General features: G+C 47.8%; 1 protein-coding gene across 1 annotated transcript; it reads left to right on the top strand.

Annotated features, from left to right (window-relative positions):
• Positions 1-13,348: 13,348 nt before the first annotated feature.
• Positions 13,349-17,510, top strand: LOC134731434 (putative uncharacterized protein LINC02902). Its single transcript, XM_063609585.1, has 4 exons — positions 13,349-13,418; positions 17,054-17,117; positions 17,218-17,220; positions 17,270-17,510. The coding sequence occupies exons 1-4, from the start codon at positions 13,349-13,351 to the stop codon at positions 17,508-17,510; spliced, it is 378 nt and encodes a 125-aa protein (XP_063465655.1).
• Positions 17,511-18,050: the final 540 nt, after the last annotated feature.

Here is an 18,050-nt window from a genome sequence, read left to right as displayed (position 1 = left end):
TCAAGTTCTCTGAATTTTTTTGTTTTTGTTTTTGTATTTGTGTATCTACATACTTTTTCAAATGTAAGACATTTTTGGCCAATATTTCTTCAAATAATTTATCTTCCTCTTTCTTGTTGTCTTTCTTTCTGGAACTCCAATACCATGTGTATTGATTTGCTTGATGTCTCATAGGTTCTTTAGGCTCTGTTTACTTTTCTTCATTCTTTTTTCTTTTTTCTCCTCAGACTTAATAATTTCAAATGACCTGTTTTCAAATTTATGGATTTTTTCTTCTGCCTGTTAGAGTCTGCAATTGAACACCTCTAGTAAATTTCTCTATTCAGGTGTTACATTTTTCAGCTTCAGAATTTTTATTTGGTTTCTTTTTATAATTTCTATCTCTTTGCTGATATTCTCATTTTGTTCCTATATTGTTTGCCTGATTTCTTTAGCCCATTTTTCTGTGTTTTCTATTGGCTCTTTCAGCATATTTAAGACAATTGTTTTAAGTCTTTTTACCTAGAAAATATAGTGTTAGGCTGGGCGTGGTTACTCATGCCTGTAATCCCACTCTGAGAGGCTGAAGTGGGTGGATCGAGGTGGGTCAGGAGTTCGAGGCCAGTCTGGCCAACATGGTGAAATCCCATCTCTACTAAAAATACAAAAAAATTAGCTGGGTGTGGTGGCGTGTGCCTATAATCCCAGCCACTTGGGGGCCTGAGGCAGGGAAATTGCTTGAATCATGAAGGTGGAGGTTGCAGTGAGCAGAGATCATGCTACTGCACTCCAGCCTGGGTGACAGCAAGATTCCATTAGAAAGAAAGAGGAAAGAAAGAAAGAGAGAAAGAAAGAAAGAAACAAAGGAGGGAAAGGAGGGAAAGAAAGGAAAGAAAGAAGAAAATATAGGCCAGGCACGGTGGTTCACGCCTGTAATCCCAGCACTTTGGGAGGCCGAGGTGGGTGGATCACAAGGTCAGGAGATGGAGACCATCCTGGCTAACACAGTGAAACCCTGTATCTACTAAAAATACAAAAAAATTAGCCAGGCATGGTGACTGGTGCCTGTAGTCCCAGCTACTCAGGAGGCTGAGGCAGGAGAATGGCATGAACTTGGGAGGCAGAGTTTGCAGTGAGCTGAGATGGTGACACTGCACTCCAGCCTGGGCGACAGAGCGAGACTCCATCTCAAAAAAAAAAAAGAAAAGAAAATATAATGCTAGTGTTTCTTCAGGGATGATTTTTTGGACACTTTATTTTCTTCCATTGAACAGATGTTTTCTTGTTTCTTTGTAGGTCTTTTGATTTTTTAAATTGGGCATTCTTTCAAAAAGTGCCATTTCTCCCAGTCTTTGCAGACTTAGAAAACCTTCACTAACCGACAAGGCAAGTTCTAAACTTTGGAACCCTCTCAGGGTGAAGGCATGAGGTCCTCTCAGGCCTTTTATGGGCATGCATCTGCCCTGGGCCTGTGTGTGCTTTTCTCCCCCAGTTCCCCCCATTTACTGGCTGCTTTTGAATGTCTTAATTTCCCAAAGAGTCTCGCCCTAGCTTCTTTCCAGGGCCTTAGATATCCTATTGTTTTCCTCTATCCATAACTCCCCCATTCCCATGCATCTACCAGTGTGTAGTCCCATTCCAGCTTTCATGAGCAGTGCCTGCTGCTTCCTGTGGCTCTTCCCAGCCTGGTATCTAAGTGATTCCACTTTTCTCTGTCTGAGCTCTGAGTTAGGTGAAACACAGGCCAGTCCTTCAGGCAACATCCAGATATGTTAGATCATTGCAAATAACATTTTCTCTGCTCCCTCCAGGTTGAAAGATAAAACTGGGAGCTGGTCTGTGGTTCTCTTCACCCATGCCATGCAGGGGAGGGGATAGAGTAAGGGGGGCATGTAAAAATGCCACAAAATTTTCTACTCTTTTGAATGTGGCTTTTTCTTGACTGGACATTTGCTTGGTTGCTGAAGACCTTTGGATGTTTCTCAGAGCTCCTATAAAGTCATTTTATTTTATTTATTTATTTATTTTTGAGACGGAGTTTTACTCTTGTTGCCCAGGCTGGAGTGGAATGGCACGATCTTGGCTCACCGCAACCTCCACCTCCCGCGTTCAAGCGATTTTCCTGCCTGAGCCTCCCGAGTAGCTGGGATTACAGGCATGTGCCATCATGCCCAGCTAATTTTGTATTTTTAGTAGAGACTGGGTTTCTCCATGTTGGTCAGGCTAGTCTTGAACTCCCGACCTCAGGAAATCTGCCTGCCTTGGCCTCCCAAAGTGCTGGGATTACAGGTTTGAGCCACTGCACTCGGCCTATAAAGTCATTTTAATCAGTCTCTAGATGTTCTTTTCGTGTTTGAACGTGAGAACAGGGCTTGGAGTTACCTAGTCTGCCATCTTGCCAACCTCACTCTCTGCTTATGCCTGTTTGAAGTTTTGTTTATATTGTTGTAACCTTAAAGAGTCTTGATGAATACCCTCATTATTTAGGTGATAAAACTCAAAGATGTTATCGTGTTTAATGTACACAGCTTAAAAAGTGGATAACTCAGGGACTCAAGGCCAAGACGTCTAAGTCTTCCTCTCTGTGTCCTCTAAAGCAGTGTTTCCAAACTTGGCATTCACACAAATGGCCTGGAGATCTCATTAAAATGCAGATTCTGGCCGGGCGCAGTGGCTCATGCCTGTAATCCCAGCACTTTGGGAGGCTGAAGCAGGTGGATCACCTGAGGTCAGGAGTTCGAGACCAGCCTAACACGGTGAAACCCTGTTTCTACTAAAAAAAAAATACAAAAATTAGCCAGGCGTAGTGGCGCCTGTAATCCCAGCTACTCAGGAGGCTGAGGCAGGAGAATCACTTGAAACCAGGAGGTGGAGGTTGTGGTGAGCCGAGATCGCGCCATTCCACTCCAGCCTGGGTGACAGAGTGAGACTCTGTCTCAAAAATCATCATAAAAAAAATGAAATGCAGATTCTGATTCATAAGGTCTAGGGTGGGACCAGAGGTGCTGAGTTTCTCACAAGAACCAAAGCGAAGTTGAGGCTGATGGTCTGTAGCCCACAGTTTGAGTGCTGGAGAAAATGACAGCCTTAAGACAGGGAAGCAACCAGCTCAAAATTATCTCCTGTCAGTGTCTTCTGGATGTGTAGTTGCATATACTAGTTTTCCTGTCTTACAGGATTGAGACGTAGAAAAGATTTGATCTAGCATGGAAGATAAAAAGACTCACAGTGGCACAGGATTTCTGGGCTTTCTTTCCCTAGTAATGAAGGTGGCCTGAGTTCAAACGTAAATCCTAGACTTTCCCAAGTCATTCCAAAACCCCAGGCAAAGCTTTGGAATCCCAGAGCACCCCCTCATTAGGAGGGATTTAAGTGGCCTGTACTTTGAAAAGCAAACACTGGAGCCTCTACTCCACACCTGCCTTGCTCAGCTCCCTGAAGGCAGCTGATCTAAAGTGACTATTGAAGAAGGGTCTCTCCCATGCAACAAGCTCACCAGAGAAGGACAAGGCCTCCCAAAGGAACGTATATATCCATCTGTAGGTCAATCAGATAGACAAGGCCTCCCAAAGGAATATATATCCATCCGTAGGTCAATCAGATAGACAAGGCCTCCCAAAGGAATATATATCCATCTGTAGGTCAATCAGATAGACAAGGCCTCCCAAAGGAATATATATCCATCTGTAGGTCAATCAGATAGACAAGGCCTCCCAAAGGAATATATATCCATCCGTAGGTCAATCAGATAGAAAAGGCCTCCCAAAGGAATATATATCCATCTGTAGGTCAATCAGATAGGCAAGGCCTCCCAAAGGAATATATATCCATCTGTAGGTCAATCAGATAGACAAGGCCTCCCAAAGGAATATATATCCATCTGTAGGTCAATCAGATAGACAAGGCCTCCCAAAGGAATATATATCCATCCGTAGGTCAATCAGTCAAGCAAGACTAAAGAAGTACCATTGGGTGAAAGCCACTGTAGTCAGTATTGGGAGCTCTCTGCTCCGCTCTGGGGCCATCACTGTACTTCTCTGAGTCAGTGAGCCCAGGATAGTGCATCTGGGCTGTGTTTGTTACAAGTGTGAGAAAATGAGGATGGAGCAAGGGCCAGGTGAGACTGGGGCAGGGCTGCCAGCTGCCTGCTGAGTCCAGTGCTGCTTTTCTTCTGTGTAGCTGCAGGCCTGCTGATGCAGCAGCGTGGCCCTTGTATGCTCACAGAGCAGGAAGTCACCAAACACAGAGCAAGGGGTCCCTGGGCTGCAGGCTCTGCCAATGTGGTTTCGATTCACTCAAATGTTAAAACAGTCTTCCTGTTGATCAGCTAAGTTTGTGGACTGTGCAAAAGGAGTTGGTAACAAGGGCAAGGGATATCAGGAAAGCAGTTGTCATTTCTGCCTTTCTTTCCTGGTTTAGGACCAGGGAACAACAGCAAACAGAAGGGCATGGCCCCATATGACAGAACGAGCCCTGCTGCTTACTACTGACGGGCCCCGGGAGGATTCTCCACCCTCCTAGCTCTGCTTTTTCTCATCAGACACTGCGCTCATCAGCAGTGCTCTGCCTAAGTAGACACTTTGTTATCTAGAGGACTTTGGAAACAGGGTGTTAAGACATTTTTGTTAAAGACAAACACCATGTGGAGTGTAGGATTCCGGGTCATGTGAGTGTCCATGCCTAACCTGAGTTAACATTAGCTTATGAGGGGGTCTCAGGGCCAGATTCATCTATTGATTTAATAATAGTTGAAGTGAAGGGCCATTGATTCAATTATTAATTACTTCACCCTTGACTTAGCATGTGCTATGTTGTCAGCTCTGTGCAAGACATTCAGAGCCCAGAAAACTCAAGTGAAACAAACAAAATAAAATCCCCATCCCTGCTCTGGAAGAGCTCCTAGACCGGACTATAAACCTGTCTTCATTTCCAGAGACAGCCTTCCGTTCAGGGCCTATGTTTGATTGATTTTTTTTATTCCTGCCTTCTGTATTTCATGATCAAAAAGCCCTGAAGAATTGTCCTTTTTTCTCATGATCAAGAGAGAAGCTGCTCCCTGGCAGGTGGTATCATTCCTTCCCCCGACCCCAGGGAACGTGTTCTAGGGAGTGAAGGAGAGGGGACGGGAGGAGAGGGGACATACTGTTCAGGTTAATGTCCATTGACCAGCCTATTTGAGTTTCTAAAATGTTGTTCATTCCACTAAAGTTTCATAAATAGAGAGTCTTGGTAGGCTCTGTGCACATCCCCTAGACAATACCGCACGAAGAAAGAGTAGCTGGTGTGCTTCTGGATTACGAAACAGCAAAACACAAAACCAAAAAAAAAAAAAAAGCACTGAAAACAGAAAAGACTACAAATCCATACTTTCCCAGGCAGATCCGTGGAGACCAGAGTTATGGGAAAGCCTCCCTGACGTGCTGGGAGGGCTCTCAGTCCCGTCCCTCCCTTTACCCAAGACGGATGTGTGGGTTTAATGTTTCAGTAAGATTTCATCAAACCAAACCACAGGAGATAGATGGGTTTCCATTCCAAGGTTTCTCCTTTATTTTTGTTGAGAAAGTTACACGGAAGTTTAAAAAATATATGTGTCCATATCTGAAGATTGTCACCCAATTCAGAAATACATTTAGAGTGGCTTGAGATGATGAGATATTTGGGTTTGGAAAGAAATTGATAAATTATCCACTTCTTTTACCACCCCAGGAAAATAGAAACAGAAAGTTATCCAGGCAGGACAGAGAAAACTTTTTGAAATGCTGACTTGAGGGTCCAGCATAAAATATTCTATGTAGTGATTGTTGTTAATCTCTGGGGGTTTTTGCTCCTCTGAAAAGTCAAAAGAAAGTCCTCCCATGTACTCCGTTACCAACAGCCTTCAGTGGTTCCCAAGGGTCTCTCCTGCTGAAAGCCCATAATAGCCCTTGAGAATTATTGAGGAGTATGTTAAAAAAAGATTCTGGGGCCAGGCACAGTAACTCACGCCTATAATTCCAGCACTTTAGGAGGCTGAGACGGGAGGATCACATGAGCCCAGGAGTTTGAGACCAGCCTGGGCAACATCTCTACCAAAAAAATACAAAAATTAGCCTAGCATGGTGGCACATCTGTAGTCCTAGCTACAGGGAGGCGGGAGGCTGAGGTGAGAGGATCCCTTGAACCTGGGAGGTCCAGGCTGGAGTGAGCCGTGATCACACTGCAGTGGAGTGGAGTGGAACACCACTCAGTCCAGCCTGGGCCACAGAACAACACCCTATCTCAAACAAACAAACAAATAAACAAACAAAAAAACCCAAAACAGATCTGGGCATTGAACCTGGACCCTCTGGATTACTGTTGCTGAGAGTGGAGCACAGTATTGTGCATTTTTAAGTGGTTCTCCCAAGGCGACTGTCTCAGTCTAAAAACCTTTAGAACTTTGGGTGTGAATGGTCCCTAGGTGAGTTTGTCTCCTGATGGGTTTGGTGAGGTGGCTGGGCTGCAGCCAGACTGTGCTCTTGAGCCACCAAAGCACCACGACACCTTGGAGAGCCCCTAATTCCTGGCCTGGGTGGAGCCTGGAACATCTTATACTGTCATTAAAGAAGGACGCTCTCTGAGGCTCATGGCGGCAATGCCAAATGATTGAAAACCCAACTCAAACAGGCTTCCAATGGCCACAGAGGGAATAGTTTGAGCAGCAACAAAGAAAAAAGACTGCCCTGGACTGGGGCACACCAATCATTTTAAAATTAATGAGTTCATCGTGACAACAGAGAATGAAACTCGTTGACCACCTGGAAGGATGCTGGGGAACCAATCAATGGATAATGACTGTGAATCATTCATGGATCCTGCCTTCCCCTCTGTGACCAAAAGCTGGTCTTTGTTTCTCCAAGGAAGGTACTGAATCCCACTTGTCTGTGTAGTCCTGACAGCAGCCTCTCTCAGCCTTGCAAGTGCTTAGTGAGTGTTAAATCAGGAGGATGAGGCATTTCTCCACCAGCAAAGACATCCCTCGTATCTGTAATTACCTCAGCCCATTGAGGGAAGTGTCTGCTCCAAATTCTCACTACAGTGGCCCAGCTAGTTTGCCTCCTTACAAACTATTGGGATCGCTGGGGTACCTTTACCCTTACCCTGAGGCTAGAGTCCCTCATTTTTCATCGAGGTGACTGCATGTTACCAGTTTTCTAATGTCGTGAGCAGCCCGCACAAGCTGCAATCTTCAGACCTGCAACTACCTGATCAGTTGAGTTGGCTCTCTCTGGTTTTGCCAAATTGGTCTAGTCTCAAGAGACCTCCAGTTACACATTGCTCCTTGAAGAAGAGGGCTGTGTCTGAGCCTAGAGTGACCTCGGAATTGTGGTTGGGAACCAGGTTCACCTTCCAAGTGCCAATCTCACTCTGCAGAGGAGTGGGCCGTAGTGTGAGGAGTGGTAGCCCCCCAGCCTCCTGTTGGTGGAGGCCTCAGGGGAGCAGAGAGGACATCTCCTTTTGGATCCTGGCACCTGAGCCAAACACCGGCTCTTCCAAGAGGCGATATGCATTTCCAAGCCGAGCTGTACACAGAGCTGAGACCCACAGTGGCCACTGGCCAGCTGGTGACCTTGGGTAAGTAACGGCAGCCCTGAATCTCTGTATTCTCAACTTTAAAAGATGAGAAAGGTGCTTTTCTTGGGAGTGCTGTGTCAATTAGGAAGAGGATGGTGTATGGCACGCATTTAATTGGCACTGCGTTCCTCCTGTGCAGGGTACTCTGGACCTTTCCTCCTCCCTCTGGGCTCCTTAGAAGCAAGGATCAGCCCCTCTGGGCTTATTATCTCAGGCTGCCCCTTCACCCACCCTGTTTGTTGTCTGCTCCTGGGCAGAGACCTTCATTAAGGGCAACAGTGTCAAGGGGTGGCACAGGCCCTGGAGCCAACCTTGGAAGCATCACTTCTTGCCTGTTGCCCCTATTTTGAGGCTCAATGGGAATGCCCATGGCCAGCTCCACAGCAAGACAGATGGCTCTGTCACTGGCCTTGAGTAATGGGAGGCTCCTCTCACCCTACTGGGCCAAAATCAAAGGTTTCTACCATCTTTGTGAGGCAGTTTTACATATTATCAATCTCATTTGGACCCTCTCATAAACCCAAGCAGGGCAGGGGCAGGGTAATTAACTGTCTTTAGCAGGATCAGAAACTGAGATTCAGAAAGCCACTCATCCAGTGTCTTGCAGCTCCCAGGGGCTGGGCCACACATCACGCAGCCTTGGTGCCCCTCCTCCTCCCATTGGCCAATTTTACTGGAACCCATGGGTACATGAGGCCTTAGGACACCTCTGCTACTCTTACCAGCCCTGCTAAAATATCCTTAAGGACAGCAGGCTCCAGGATGTGATGTCTAAATGTTTGCAGCTTTTCTCAGGGGAACTCCAGTTGTTATCTAATCATTTCTACACAAATCCTCAAAACAAACCCACATGAATTATGGACTAAATGCCCAATTCACAAACATTTTGTAAAATAAACGATGAATCATCTAAAATATTTCATGTATGTGTTGGACAAATCTGAATTGTGTACCCAGGTCTATCCTCAGAGCCTTGGTAAGTAGAGATTCTCTAGGGAAAAAGTTTGAGAGCAAACTTAGGCTTGGGAGAAGCAACAGGGTTGAGGCTGAGCGTGGGATTGATGCTGGAGTGTCAATCACTTTTCTGGCCTTGAGGAAGCCATTTAGAATCCTGAGGCTCAATTTTCTCATTTATAAAATGAGGTAATGGCTGGGCGCGGTGGCTCATGCCTGTAACCCCAGCACTTTGGGAGGCCGAGGTGAGCAGATCACCTGAGGTCAAGAGTTCAAGACCAGCCTGGCCAACATGGCAAAAGCTCATTTCTACAAAAATACAAAAATTAGCCGGGCATGGTGGTGCACTTCTGTAATCCCAGATACCCGGAAGGCTGAGGAGGGAGAATCGCTTGAACCCAGGAGACGGTGGTTGCAGTGAGCCGAGATCATACCACTGCACTCTGGCCTGGGTGGTAGAGTGAGACTCCATCTCAAAATAAATAAATAAATACATACATAATAAATAAAATGAGGTAACAAGACTTTTTTCAAAGGGTACTTTTGAAGTTTCTAATTTTTTTTTTTTTTTTTGACGGAGTCTCGCTCTGTTGCCCAGGCTGGAGTGCAGTGGCACGATCTTGGCTCACTGCAAGCTCTGCCTCCCGGGTTCATGCCATTCTCCCAAGTAGCTGGGACTATAGACGCCCGCCACCATGCCCGGCTAATTTTTTGTATTTTTAGTAGAGACGGGGTTTCACCGTGTTAGCCAGGATGGCCTCGATCTCCTGACCTCGTGATCTGCCGGTCTCGGCCTCCCAAAGTGTTGGGATTACAAGCGTGAGTCACTGCGCCCGGCCCTAACTTTTTTTTCTAAATGCAATACTGATTCTTCTTTTTCCTTCTCTCCTTTCCTCCCTCCCTCTCTCTCTCCCTCCCTCCCTCCCTTCTTTTTTTGATGGAGTCTCACTCTGTCACTCAGGCCAGAGTGCAGTGGTGGGATCTCAGCTCACTGCAACCTGCGCCTCCCAAGCTCAAGTGATTCTCCTGCCTCAGCCTCCCGAGTACCTGGGACCACAGGCGTGCACCACCATGTCCGGGTAATTTTTGTACTTTTTTTTTTTTTTTTTTAATGAGACGGAGTCTTGCTGTGTTGCCCAGGCTGGTGCATAGTGGCGCAATCTCGGCTCACTGCAACCTCCGCCTCCCAGGTTCAAGCAATTCTCTGCCTCAGCCTCCCGAGTAGCTGGGATTACAGGCGCCTGCCACCCTGCTCAGCTAATTTTTTTCTATTTTTAGTAGAGACAGTGTTTCACCATTTTGGCCAGCCTGGTCTTGAACTCCTGACCTTGTAATCCACCCACCCTGGACTTCCAAAGTGCTGGAATTACAGGATTGAGCCACAGCACCTGGTCTAATTTTTGCATTTTTAGTATAGACGGAGTTTCACCATTTTGGCCAGGCCAGGATCAAACTCCTGACCTCAAGTGATTCGCCTGCTTGGTCTCCCAAAGTGTTAGGATTACAGGCGTGAGCCACCTTGTCTGAACTGATTCTTCTTTCTTTTTCTAAAAAAGACAACTTCATACTTTTCTTTCTTGTCCTTTGCCTTGTTGCCAAGCTTGGAGATGATGAAATTGAGACTTAAAATAAGACATTACGATCACCTTTTCTTGTACGTGGTTTGCAGTTGAGTCCTAAGAGGCAGAAGGGGGCCACTCTGGAAATTCCAAGTCCTTGGGAGTGGTTTGTGTTTACAGTTTCACACAAAAATGAACCAGTTCCATGAAGACTCAGAAGGGAGACTCAGAAGGGTGGAGGGAAGAAGAGGGGTGGATGATGAGAAATTGTTTAATAGGTATAATGTACATTATTTGGATGTTGGATACACTAAAATACCTCTACACAATCGATATGGTTCAGCTGTGTGTCCCCACCCAAATTTCATCTGGAACTATAATCCCCACGTGTTGTGTCGAGGGAGGGACCTGATGGAGGGTGATTGGATCATGGAGGCAGCTTTTCCCATGCTGTTCTAGTGATAGTGAGGGAGTTCTCACAAGATCTGATATGTTTATAAGTGTTGGGCAGTCACTCCTTTGCTTGCACACTCTCCCCTGCCGCCTTCTGAAGAAGGTGACTGCTTCCCCTTCTGCCATGATTGTTAAGTTTCCTGAGATCTCCCCAACCATGCGGAACTGTGAGTCAATTAAGCCTCTTTCTTTATTTTATTTTATTTATTATTATTATTATTATTATTATTATTATTTTTTGGAGACGGAGTCTCGCTCTGTCGCCCAGGCTGGAGTGCAGTGGCGCAATCTGGGCTCACTGCAAGCTCCGCCTCCCGGGTTCACGCCATTCTCCTGCCTCAGCCTCTCCGAGTAGCTGGGACTACAGGCGCCCGCCACCACGCCCGGCTAATTTTTTGTATTTTTTAGTAGAGACTGGGTTTCACCGTGGTCTCGATCTCCTGACCTCGTGATCCGCCCGCCTCGGCCTCCCAAAGTGCTGGGATTACAAGCGTGAGCCACCGCGCCCGGCCTCTTTTTTTTAATTACCCAATCTTGTGTGGTATCTTTATAGCAGTGTGAAAACAGACTAATACAACAATATATCTATGTAACAAAGTTACACTTGTACTCCGTAAGTTTGTACAAATAAAATGATAAAACTGAACCAGTTCTAAATCAGGTTAAATTGAACAAAAATATCAGGCATAGTCCATGGAAAACTACTCATACTTCTCTCTGATTCCATAATTTATTTTTTATTTCCAACTTCATGCCTCTCAGTCACGCCGGCCATCTCTATCATGTGCCTTGGATCCTCTGGCCTTGGGGCCCGAATGATGGCTTCAGCCCTTCTGGCCAGCATGTCCTTCTGCTGCCTCTACTGGACACATGTACTGCCTAAACCTGGGGACTTTCTTATCTGGTCCAGGCCCCCAGTTCCTCTAACACACTCATTCCACAAATAGAGCCTCAGGCCCCTCCAGGCCCATGGCTACAGAGCCTTTCCTCTCCTAGAGTTTCTCTCCTTTTAGACTCACAAGCTCTCTGCTTACCTGCAAGGTGATGGCCTCACGAGGAGGAGGAGCTGAGGCTCACTAGGTGGGAGCTGCCCCAAGTCAGTTTAGCTCAGAGATCAGGGGTCTTTGTAAGATGCAGAATGAAAATGAAGTGTTACGACCTCAACCTCCCTCTCCCATCACCCACTGGGCAAATGCCAATGTCACATCCTTTATTTTTTTTATTTTTGAGAAGGAGTCTTTCTCTGTCCCCCAGGCTGGAGTGCAGTGGCGCGATCTCGGCTCACTGCAAGCTCCGCCTCCCGGGTTCACGCCATTCTCCTGCCTCAGCCTCCAGAGTAGCTGGGACTACAAGCGCCCACCACCATGCCTGGCTAATTTTTTGTATTTTCAGTAGAGACGGGGTTTCACCGTGTTAGCCAGGATGGTCTCGATCTCCTGACCTCGTGATCCGCCCGCCTCGGCCTCCCAAAGTGCTGGGATTACAGGCGTGAGCCACCGTGCCCGGCCAGATCCTTTAAACTGACTTCCTGCCTCCTAGGTCTCTGCCCTGCTTGGTTTAGATCGAAGTGATTAACCTTCTCCCGGGAGCTCGGGGAGGGAAGTCTGGATGAGCCCTCTTGCCCTTCAGTTCTGCTGTCCTTCTCTACCCAGGTGGGTATTTGATAAGTTTGTGGATTTCAAGTAAAATGTATCTAAAACACATTGTCTTACAGTATGAACTAGAGGAAACAGTGTTTGAATGTTACCTGTTTCTTTTGGAACCAAATCATTGGGTTGGATGATTTATTAAGAAGTGAATCATCCGGGCCAGTGGCTCACGCCTGTAATCCCAGCACTTTGGTAGGCCGAGGTGGACTGACCACTTGAAGTTAGAGGTTCGAGACCAGCCTGGCCAACAGGTTGAAACCCTTTCTCTACTAGAAATTCCAAAAACTTAGCTGGGTGTCCTGGTGCACACCTGTAATCCCAGCTACTCAGGAGGCTGAGACACAAGAATTTCTTGAACCTGGGAGATGGAGGTTGCAGTGAGCCGAGATCGCACCACTGTACTCCAGCCTGGACAACAGAGCAAGACTCCTTTGTCTTGAAAAAAAAAAATTAAAATGTCCCAATTTTGGGGGAGGAACAGGGTCACTGCTATGAGAAAGCTAGAGATGGCCTAAGGTCCTTTCTAAAATTTCCTCTGATATTCCTCACACTTTCGAATGATTTCTCCTTTCTTCCCACTCCAGCCACAGACCGCTAGGAAGTACAGTATTTTTTCTTTTGGAAGAAAAAGTAAATGGGAAGGCACAGGATTTTTATTAATGCTGTTACTGATTTTAAAATAAGCTAAAAATGTGCCGTCAATCCAATTGGCTGCTCCCTGCCGCCCACGGAGCCTGTAATCACTGCCTTACAACTCACAAGAGCAATGGCAACACAGTCAAACCACATCTGCATTTCCACATTCTGAGCAGCAGGTCCCTGAAATAGAGGCAGGGTACGGGAAATTATAGGACTTGAGTGAAACTGTAGGATTGCTGGGATTCCCACAGGCGCCCAGCCCTGGCTCGGGGAATATTTGAGTGTGGGAACTACCACAGCATCTTCGCACTTGCAGGAGAACCAGGGGATTCGCCCGTCACAAGAGCAGAGCTCCTGTCCCCTGGCATCCTGCACCCCAGGCAGGGCACCCGAGGGATCCTGGGAAAACCCAAAGCTATGTGGCTAAAGCTCCTGCTTTGGGGCTCGGGGTTCAGGGGGTACACTAGACTCCTCTCTCCATTCGATTCTTGCATTTGGCAGACGAGTCACCCGGGCAGTGGGATGAGGATGGCACCAACAGAGTCAACAGAAGGAAGATGGCTCTGGCCAGGCCCCAGGGAGGGAGGCAGCGGTCAGGACAGTGGTCATTTGTGGGGCCTGGGAGGTGTGGATGCTGGGAGGGATGTGGGGGTGGTCCTGGATGACTGTTGTTCTTTCCGGACCTGGGAAATGGTTACATGGGTGTGTCCACTTCATGATAATTTGTTTTTTTGTCTTTTTTTAAATGTTTGTTATCCATCAAAGTTTGAAAAAGCTCCCAGGGCTTTGGTAACTCCCTGTGGGGTAAAGAGAGTCCTCAGAATGTCAAGGCTGGATTTTCTGCCAGGCTGGAAGGAGGAGGGCTCAGGGTTGTATTTGATTTGTTTAGAAGAAGGAAAGAAACTAGGCATATCTTACACAAGGGAAAATAGTTGTTTTCCCAACATCTGGGGTCTCAAAGGCGCTCGAGAAGTGATTACTTTGGGGGTTTCTGCTTCTCCTGGCAGGCTGAGCTGTTGTGTCTGGGAGGCCTCATTTGTCTCCCTGTCTGCACTACTGGCCTGGTCTCGCGATGGCTGATGCTGATGTATGGGAAAGCCACACGCCCCAAGAGACTCTATCCTCCCAGTAAGCACTCCATGGAGGAGAGAGGTGGTAATCAATAAACTTGAGTCATTACTGATATTAGTTGCATTGAACATTTGCCACGTGGCAAGCAGGCGTGCCGGGAAAAAATGACTAAAACCTGGGAGGAAGTGTGTTTTTTTTTCTTTTGAGATGCAGTCGCGCTCTGTAGCCCAGGCTGGAGTGCAGTGGTGCGATCTCAGCTCACTGCAACCTCCGCCTCCCGGGTTCATGCCATTCTCCTGCCTCAGCCTCCCGAGTAGCTGGGACTACAGATGCCCACCACCATGCCTGGCTAATTTTTTGTATTTTTAGTGGAGATGGGATTTCATCGTGTTAGGCAGGATGGTCTCAATCTCCTGACCTCATGATCCTCCCGCCTCGGCCTCCCAAAGTGCTGGGATTACAGGCATGAGCCACCATGTCTGGTCAAAGGGGAAGGTATTTTTATTGGCCACAATTAACAGATGAGAAAGGCGAAGGTCCAAGTGTGTTTGGAGCTCGGCCCAGGTTAGGGGACTACACAGGCTCAAGAACTGCCTTTCACTTGTTTAGATTCGGTCAAGACCAGAACAAAGAGAAACACGGAGGTTTCTGTCCAGGAGTGGGCCTTCAGGGACTGCATAGCTTCTCAGCGCTCGATTTGCGTGATGGGGTAAGTGCCCTTAGAGCTCACTCACCCCTTCTGTCATGTGAAGACACAGGGAGATGGCATCATCAATGAACTAGAAAGTGGGCCTTCCCCAGACAGCGAATGTCCTGGCACCTTGATCTTGGACTTTCAGCCACTAGAACTGCAAGATATAAATTTCTGTTGTGTGCAAGCCATCCAGTCCATGGTACTTTGTTATAGCAGCCTGAAGGTACTAGCAAGCCTTAAGAAAAGTGTCAGAAAATGGCCAGGCGTGGTGGCTCACGCCTGTAATCCCAACGCTTTGGGAGGCCAAGGCAAGCAGATCACGAGATCAGGAGATTGAGACTGTTAGGTAACAGGGGTACCTTAATGGCGCTGGTTCCGGGTTCTTCTCCCCTCCTTGACCGGGCACTGTCTGAACCCGCCAAAGGAGGTCCAATCAGAAAGAAGCATCTCCCGCCTTCCCTTGGGCCCGCCCCACATAGGCCCAAGGGATATAAAACCCAGCACAGCAGCAGCTCTCTCTCTCTCCTCTTCTCTTCTCTCTCTTCTCTTCTCTCTCTCCCCCACGCGACCTGACCTCTACCTCTCCAGTAAAGATCTCTTGGCTGCCACTGGTGTCATCTCTGACTAGCCTGTCGCCCTTCAGAGACCATCCTGGCTAACATGGTGAAATCCCTTCTCTACTAAAAATATTAAAAATTAACCGGGCGTGGTGGTGGGCACCTGTAGTCCAAGTTCCTCAGGAGGCTGAGGCAGGAGAATGGCGTGAACCCAGGAGGCGGAGATTGCAGTGAGCGGCGATCGTGCCACTGCACTCCAGCCCGGGCAACAGAGCAAGACTCTATCCCCCCCCCAAAAAAAAGAAAATGGTCAACCTGTCTCAAGAGCCTCAAGATATTCTCACTAAGGTGTTGTTGATACCCTTGGACGTCTCTTGCTGTACACACATGCACTTGAGCACATGCGTGTTTTCACAGTAGCCAACTGTGCATGCTGCTTGCCACACACCTGACAGTGTCAGTCTTGGTAGGTGGTGTTGGGGGTATGTCAAGGGCTCCCCGTGACCTCCATGATGTAGCCACTTCTGGTCCTCACCCACTGCCCTTCCGGACGCGTCTCCCAGCTAGCCGTGCACCCCCTGCTCTGAGCGCCTCATCTTGCAGACACGGACACCTTTCCCTTGATCTCCTTTGTTCCTTTGGCGCTGCTGCTCTACTGCCTGGCTGCCTTTTCCCATCTATGAATAGCTTAATTAGATTTTCCTGTAATGAAGTGAGTGGGACTTTGGAGGCCTCCATTCCCATTTTGTCCCCATCCTGATTTCCTCACATCCCCTCCAGGACTGTCCCTCTATGTGACCTTTGGCCTTCAAGCTTCTTGCCACTGCATCTTGCTCAACCTGTGCCTTCTCTCTGGAATGCCTCTCCCACCTTCTCTGTGCATCAAGGCCTTATTTACTACCGATCTCAGCCTGCAGGATTCTACATAGAATTAAACTTCCCTCCTCTGGAGGCCTGTGTACTTGCTGATTGAATTAGTCAAGTGTCTTTGGTACAAGTGGTCAAGGGCATGAAATGGGCGCGGGACGGCCTGGGTCTATATCTTACTCTGCCGCTCTGTAGCTGTCAAAATTGGAACATCTATGTGCCTCACTCTTCTTATCCTTAAAATGGGGCTAATGGCTGGGCACATGGCTCACGCCTGTAATCCCAGTACTTTGGGAGGCCGTGGCAGGCAGATCACGAGGTGAGGAGATCGAGACCATCCTGGCTAACATGGTGAAACCCCGTCTCTGCTAAAAATACAAAAATTAGCTGGGCGTGGTGGTGCGTGCCTGTAATCCCAGCTACTCAGGAGGCTGAGGCAGGAGAATTGCTTGAACCTGGGAGGCGGAGATTGCAGTGAGCCAAGATCGTGCCACTGCACCCCAGCCTGGGTGACAGAGTGAGATTCTGTCTTAAAAAAAAATGGGGTTAATATCTGAGTTCCTTGTAGGGATATGTGATCATTCATTGAATGGAAATATGGGAAGTATTTAACACTTGACACAGGGTAAGCACTAGATGAGTATGGCAGTTGCTGCATTTATGTCATGTTCTAGTTGGTTTTTACCCTTTTGTATGTACCCCAGTCCCAGACCCCCACACTGTCAGCTACCCGAGAGCAGAAGCCATATTCATGTTTACATTCCCAGTGCCTTATCTATGGGTTGGTACAAGGGAGGTTCCCCCAAATGTGGCTGGCTAATGGGAGGCTTTTTTCCAGGCCATTGATACACCCTCCATGGCTGAATGGAAATTAGAATCCCCACCTGAGTTACCTCAGATATTCCCATTCGTAGATTACAGGAAAGGTTCTCGTGCTCTTAGGAAAAGGAAGCTCATGGTCACCAGGCACTATATCTAGTACTTTCATGGATGCTATTCCATTTAACCTTCTCCTAAATGCCTGCTCTTATTGTGCAGGTAAGGAAACAACTTCAGAGAAGTTAAGCAACTTGCCCAGGCCACACAGCTATTCAGCAAAGAGGTAATATTTGAGTTCAGGGCTGGTTGCCCCCAAGCCAGCACACCTTCTTACTTGTTACTCATTTGTAAATTCCATGGTGGGTGGAGGACATATCCTGGAGAGGGTATTGAGTGGTTCGGGATTTACTAAAACCCCTCTTGCTTCACACATAGCTATGCTGAGTCCTTCAGGGGAGGGCCTGAAGCATTCCAAAAATGTAGAGAAGTGTTCAGAGCCTGCTGGGGAAGCAGGGAGCTGCTATTCCTGTTCAAGGCAACCAGTGAGGCTGGACCTGCCCAGAATTCATGTGGAATCACCCTAGAGAAGGCTGGTGGCTTAGAAGACACTGGATCTCGCAGGCTCAGCTGGGCACAGTGCAAGGTGCTATACATAAATGGTTTCACTGACCCCTAGAAGGATGCCCAGGCCGGGACACTCATTGTGAGTTGCAAAAAAGGAAAGGGGAGCCCTGGGAGGGAAGGCAGGGATAAGGGCTCATGGCCAGAGGTGTGGAGCTGCATTGAAATCTCTTGAGTGGGATGCCCAGGCTTCCCCACCAGATCCCAGAAGCTCAACACAGTGTCCTGATGTCCTGACTGGCTCTGCAGAAGCCCAGGTGTCACTCTGGGTGAGTGGGCTCAGATCCTCCACACTCTTCATCCTCCAGGCACTCTGGGCATCCCCCATCCTCTGGGTGGTGACAGCTTTCTAGCTATGCTAGGTGAGGGTGATTATAGCCAGCAATCCTGGCTAGGCCTTCAGTTCTTGATCCGGTAAAGGCAGGGGCTACAGGGTGCCCTGGTGCACAGAGGCTCACTGGCTGCTCGAGCTCTCCTCCCACATCCCTACATCCTGACTCAGCGCTGAATTGTGAAGCTCTGGAGGACAAGGATGTTGCTCCCACAGTGTGTACCTGCCTTCCTGGAGGCCAGGATGCCAAGAACTACCTCCTAG

Source organism: Symphalangus syndactylus, chromosome 9 (assembly GCF_028878055.3).
Source record: "Symphalangus syndactylus isolate Jambi chromosome 9, NHGRI_mSymSyn1-v2.1_pri, whole genome shotgun sequence".
Lineage (NCBI taxonomy): Eukaryota > Metazoa > Chordata > Mammalia > Primates > Hylobatidae > Symphalangus > Symphalangus syndactylus.
This window is presented reverse-complemented; position numbering and strand designations above follow the sequence as displayed.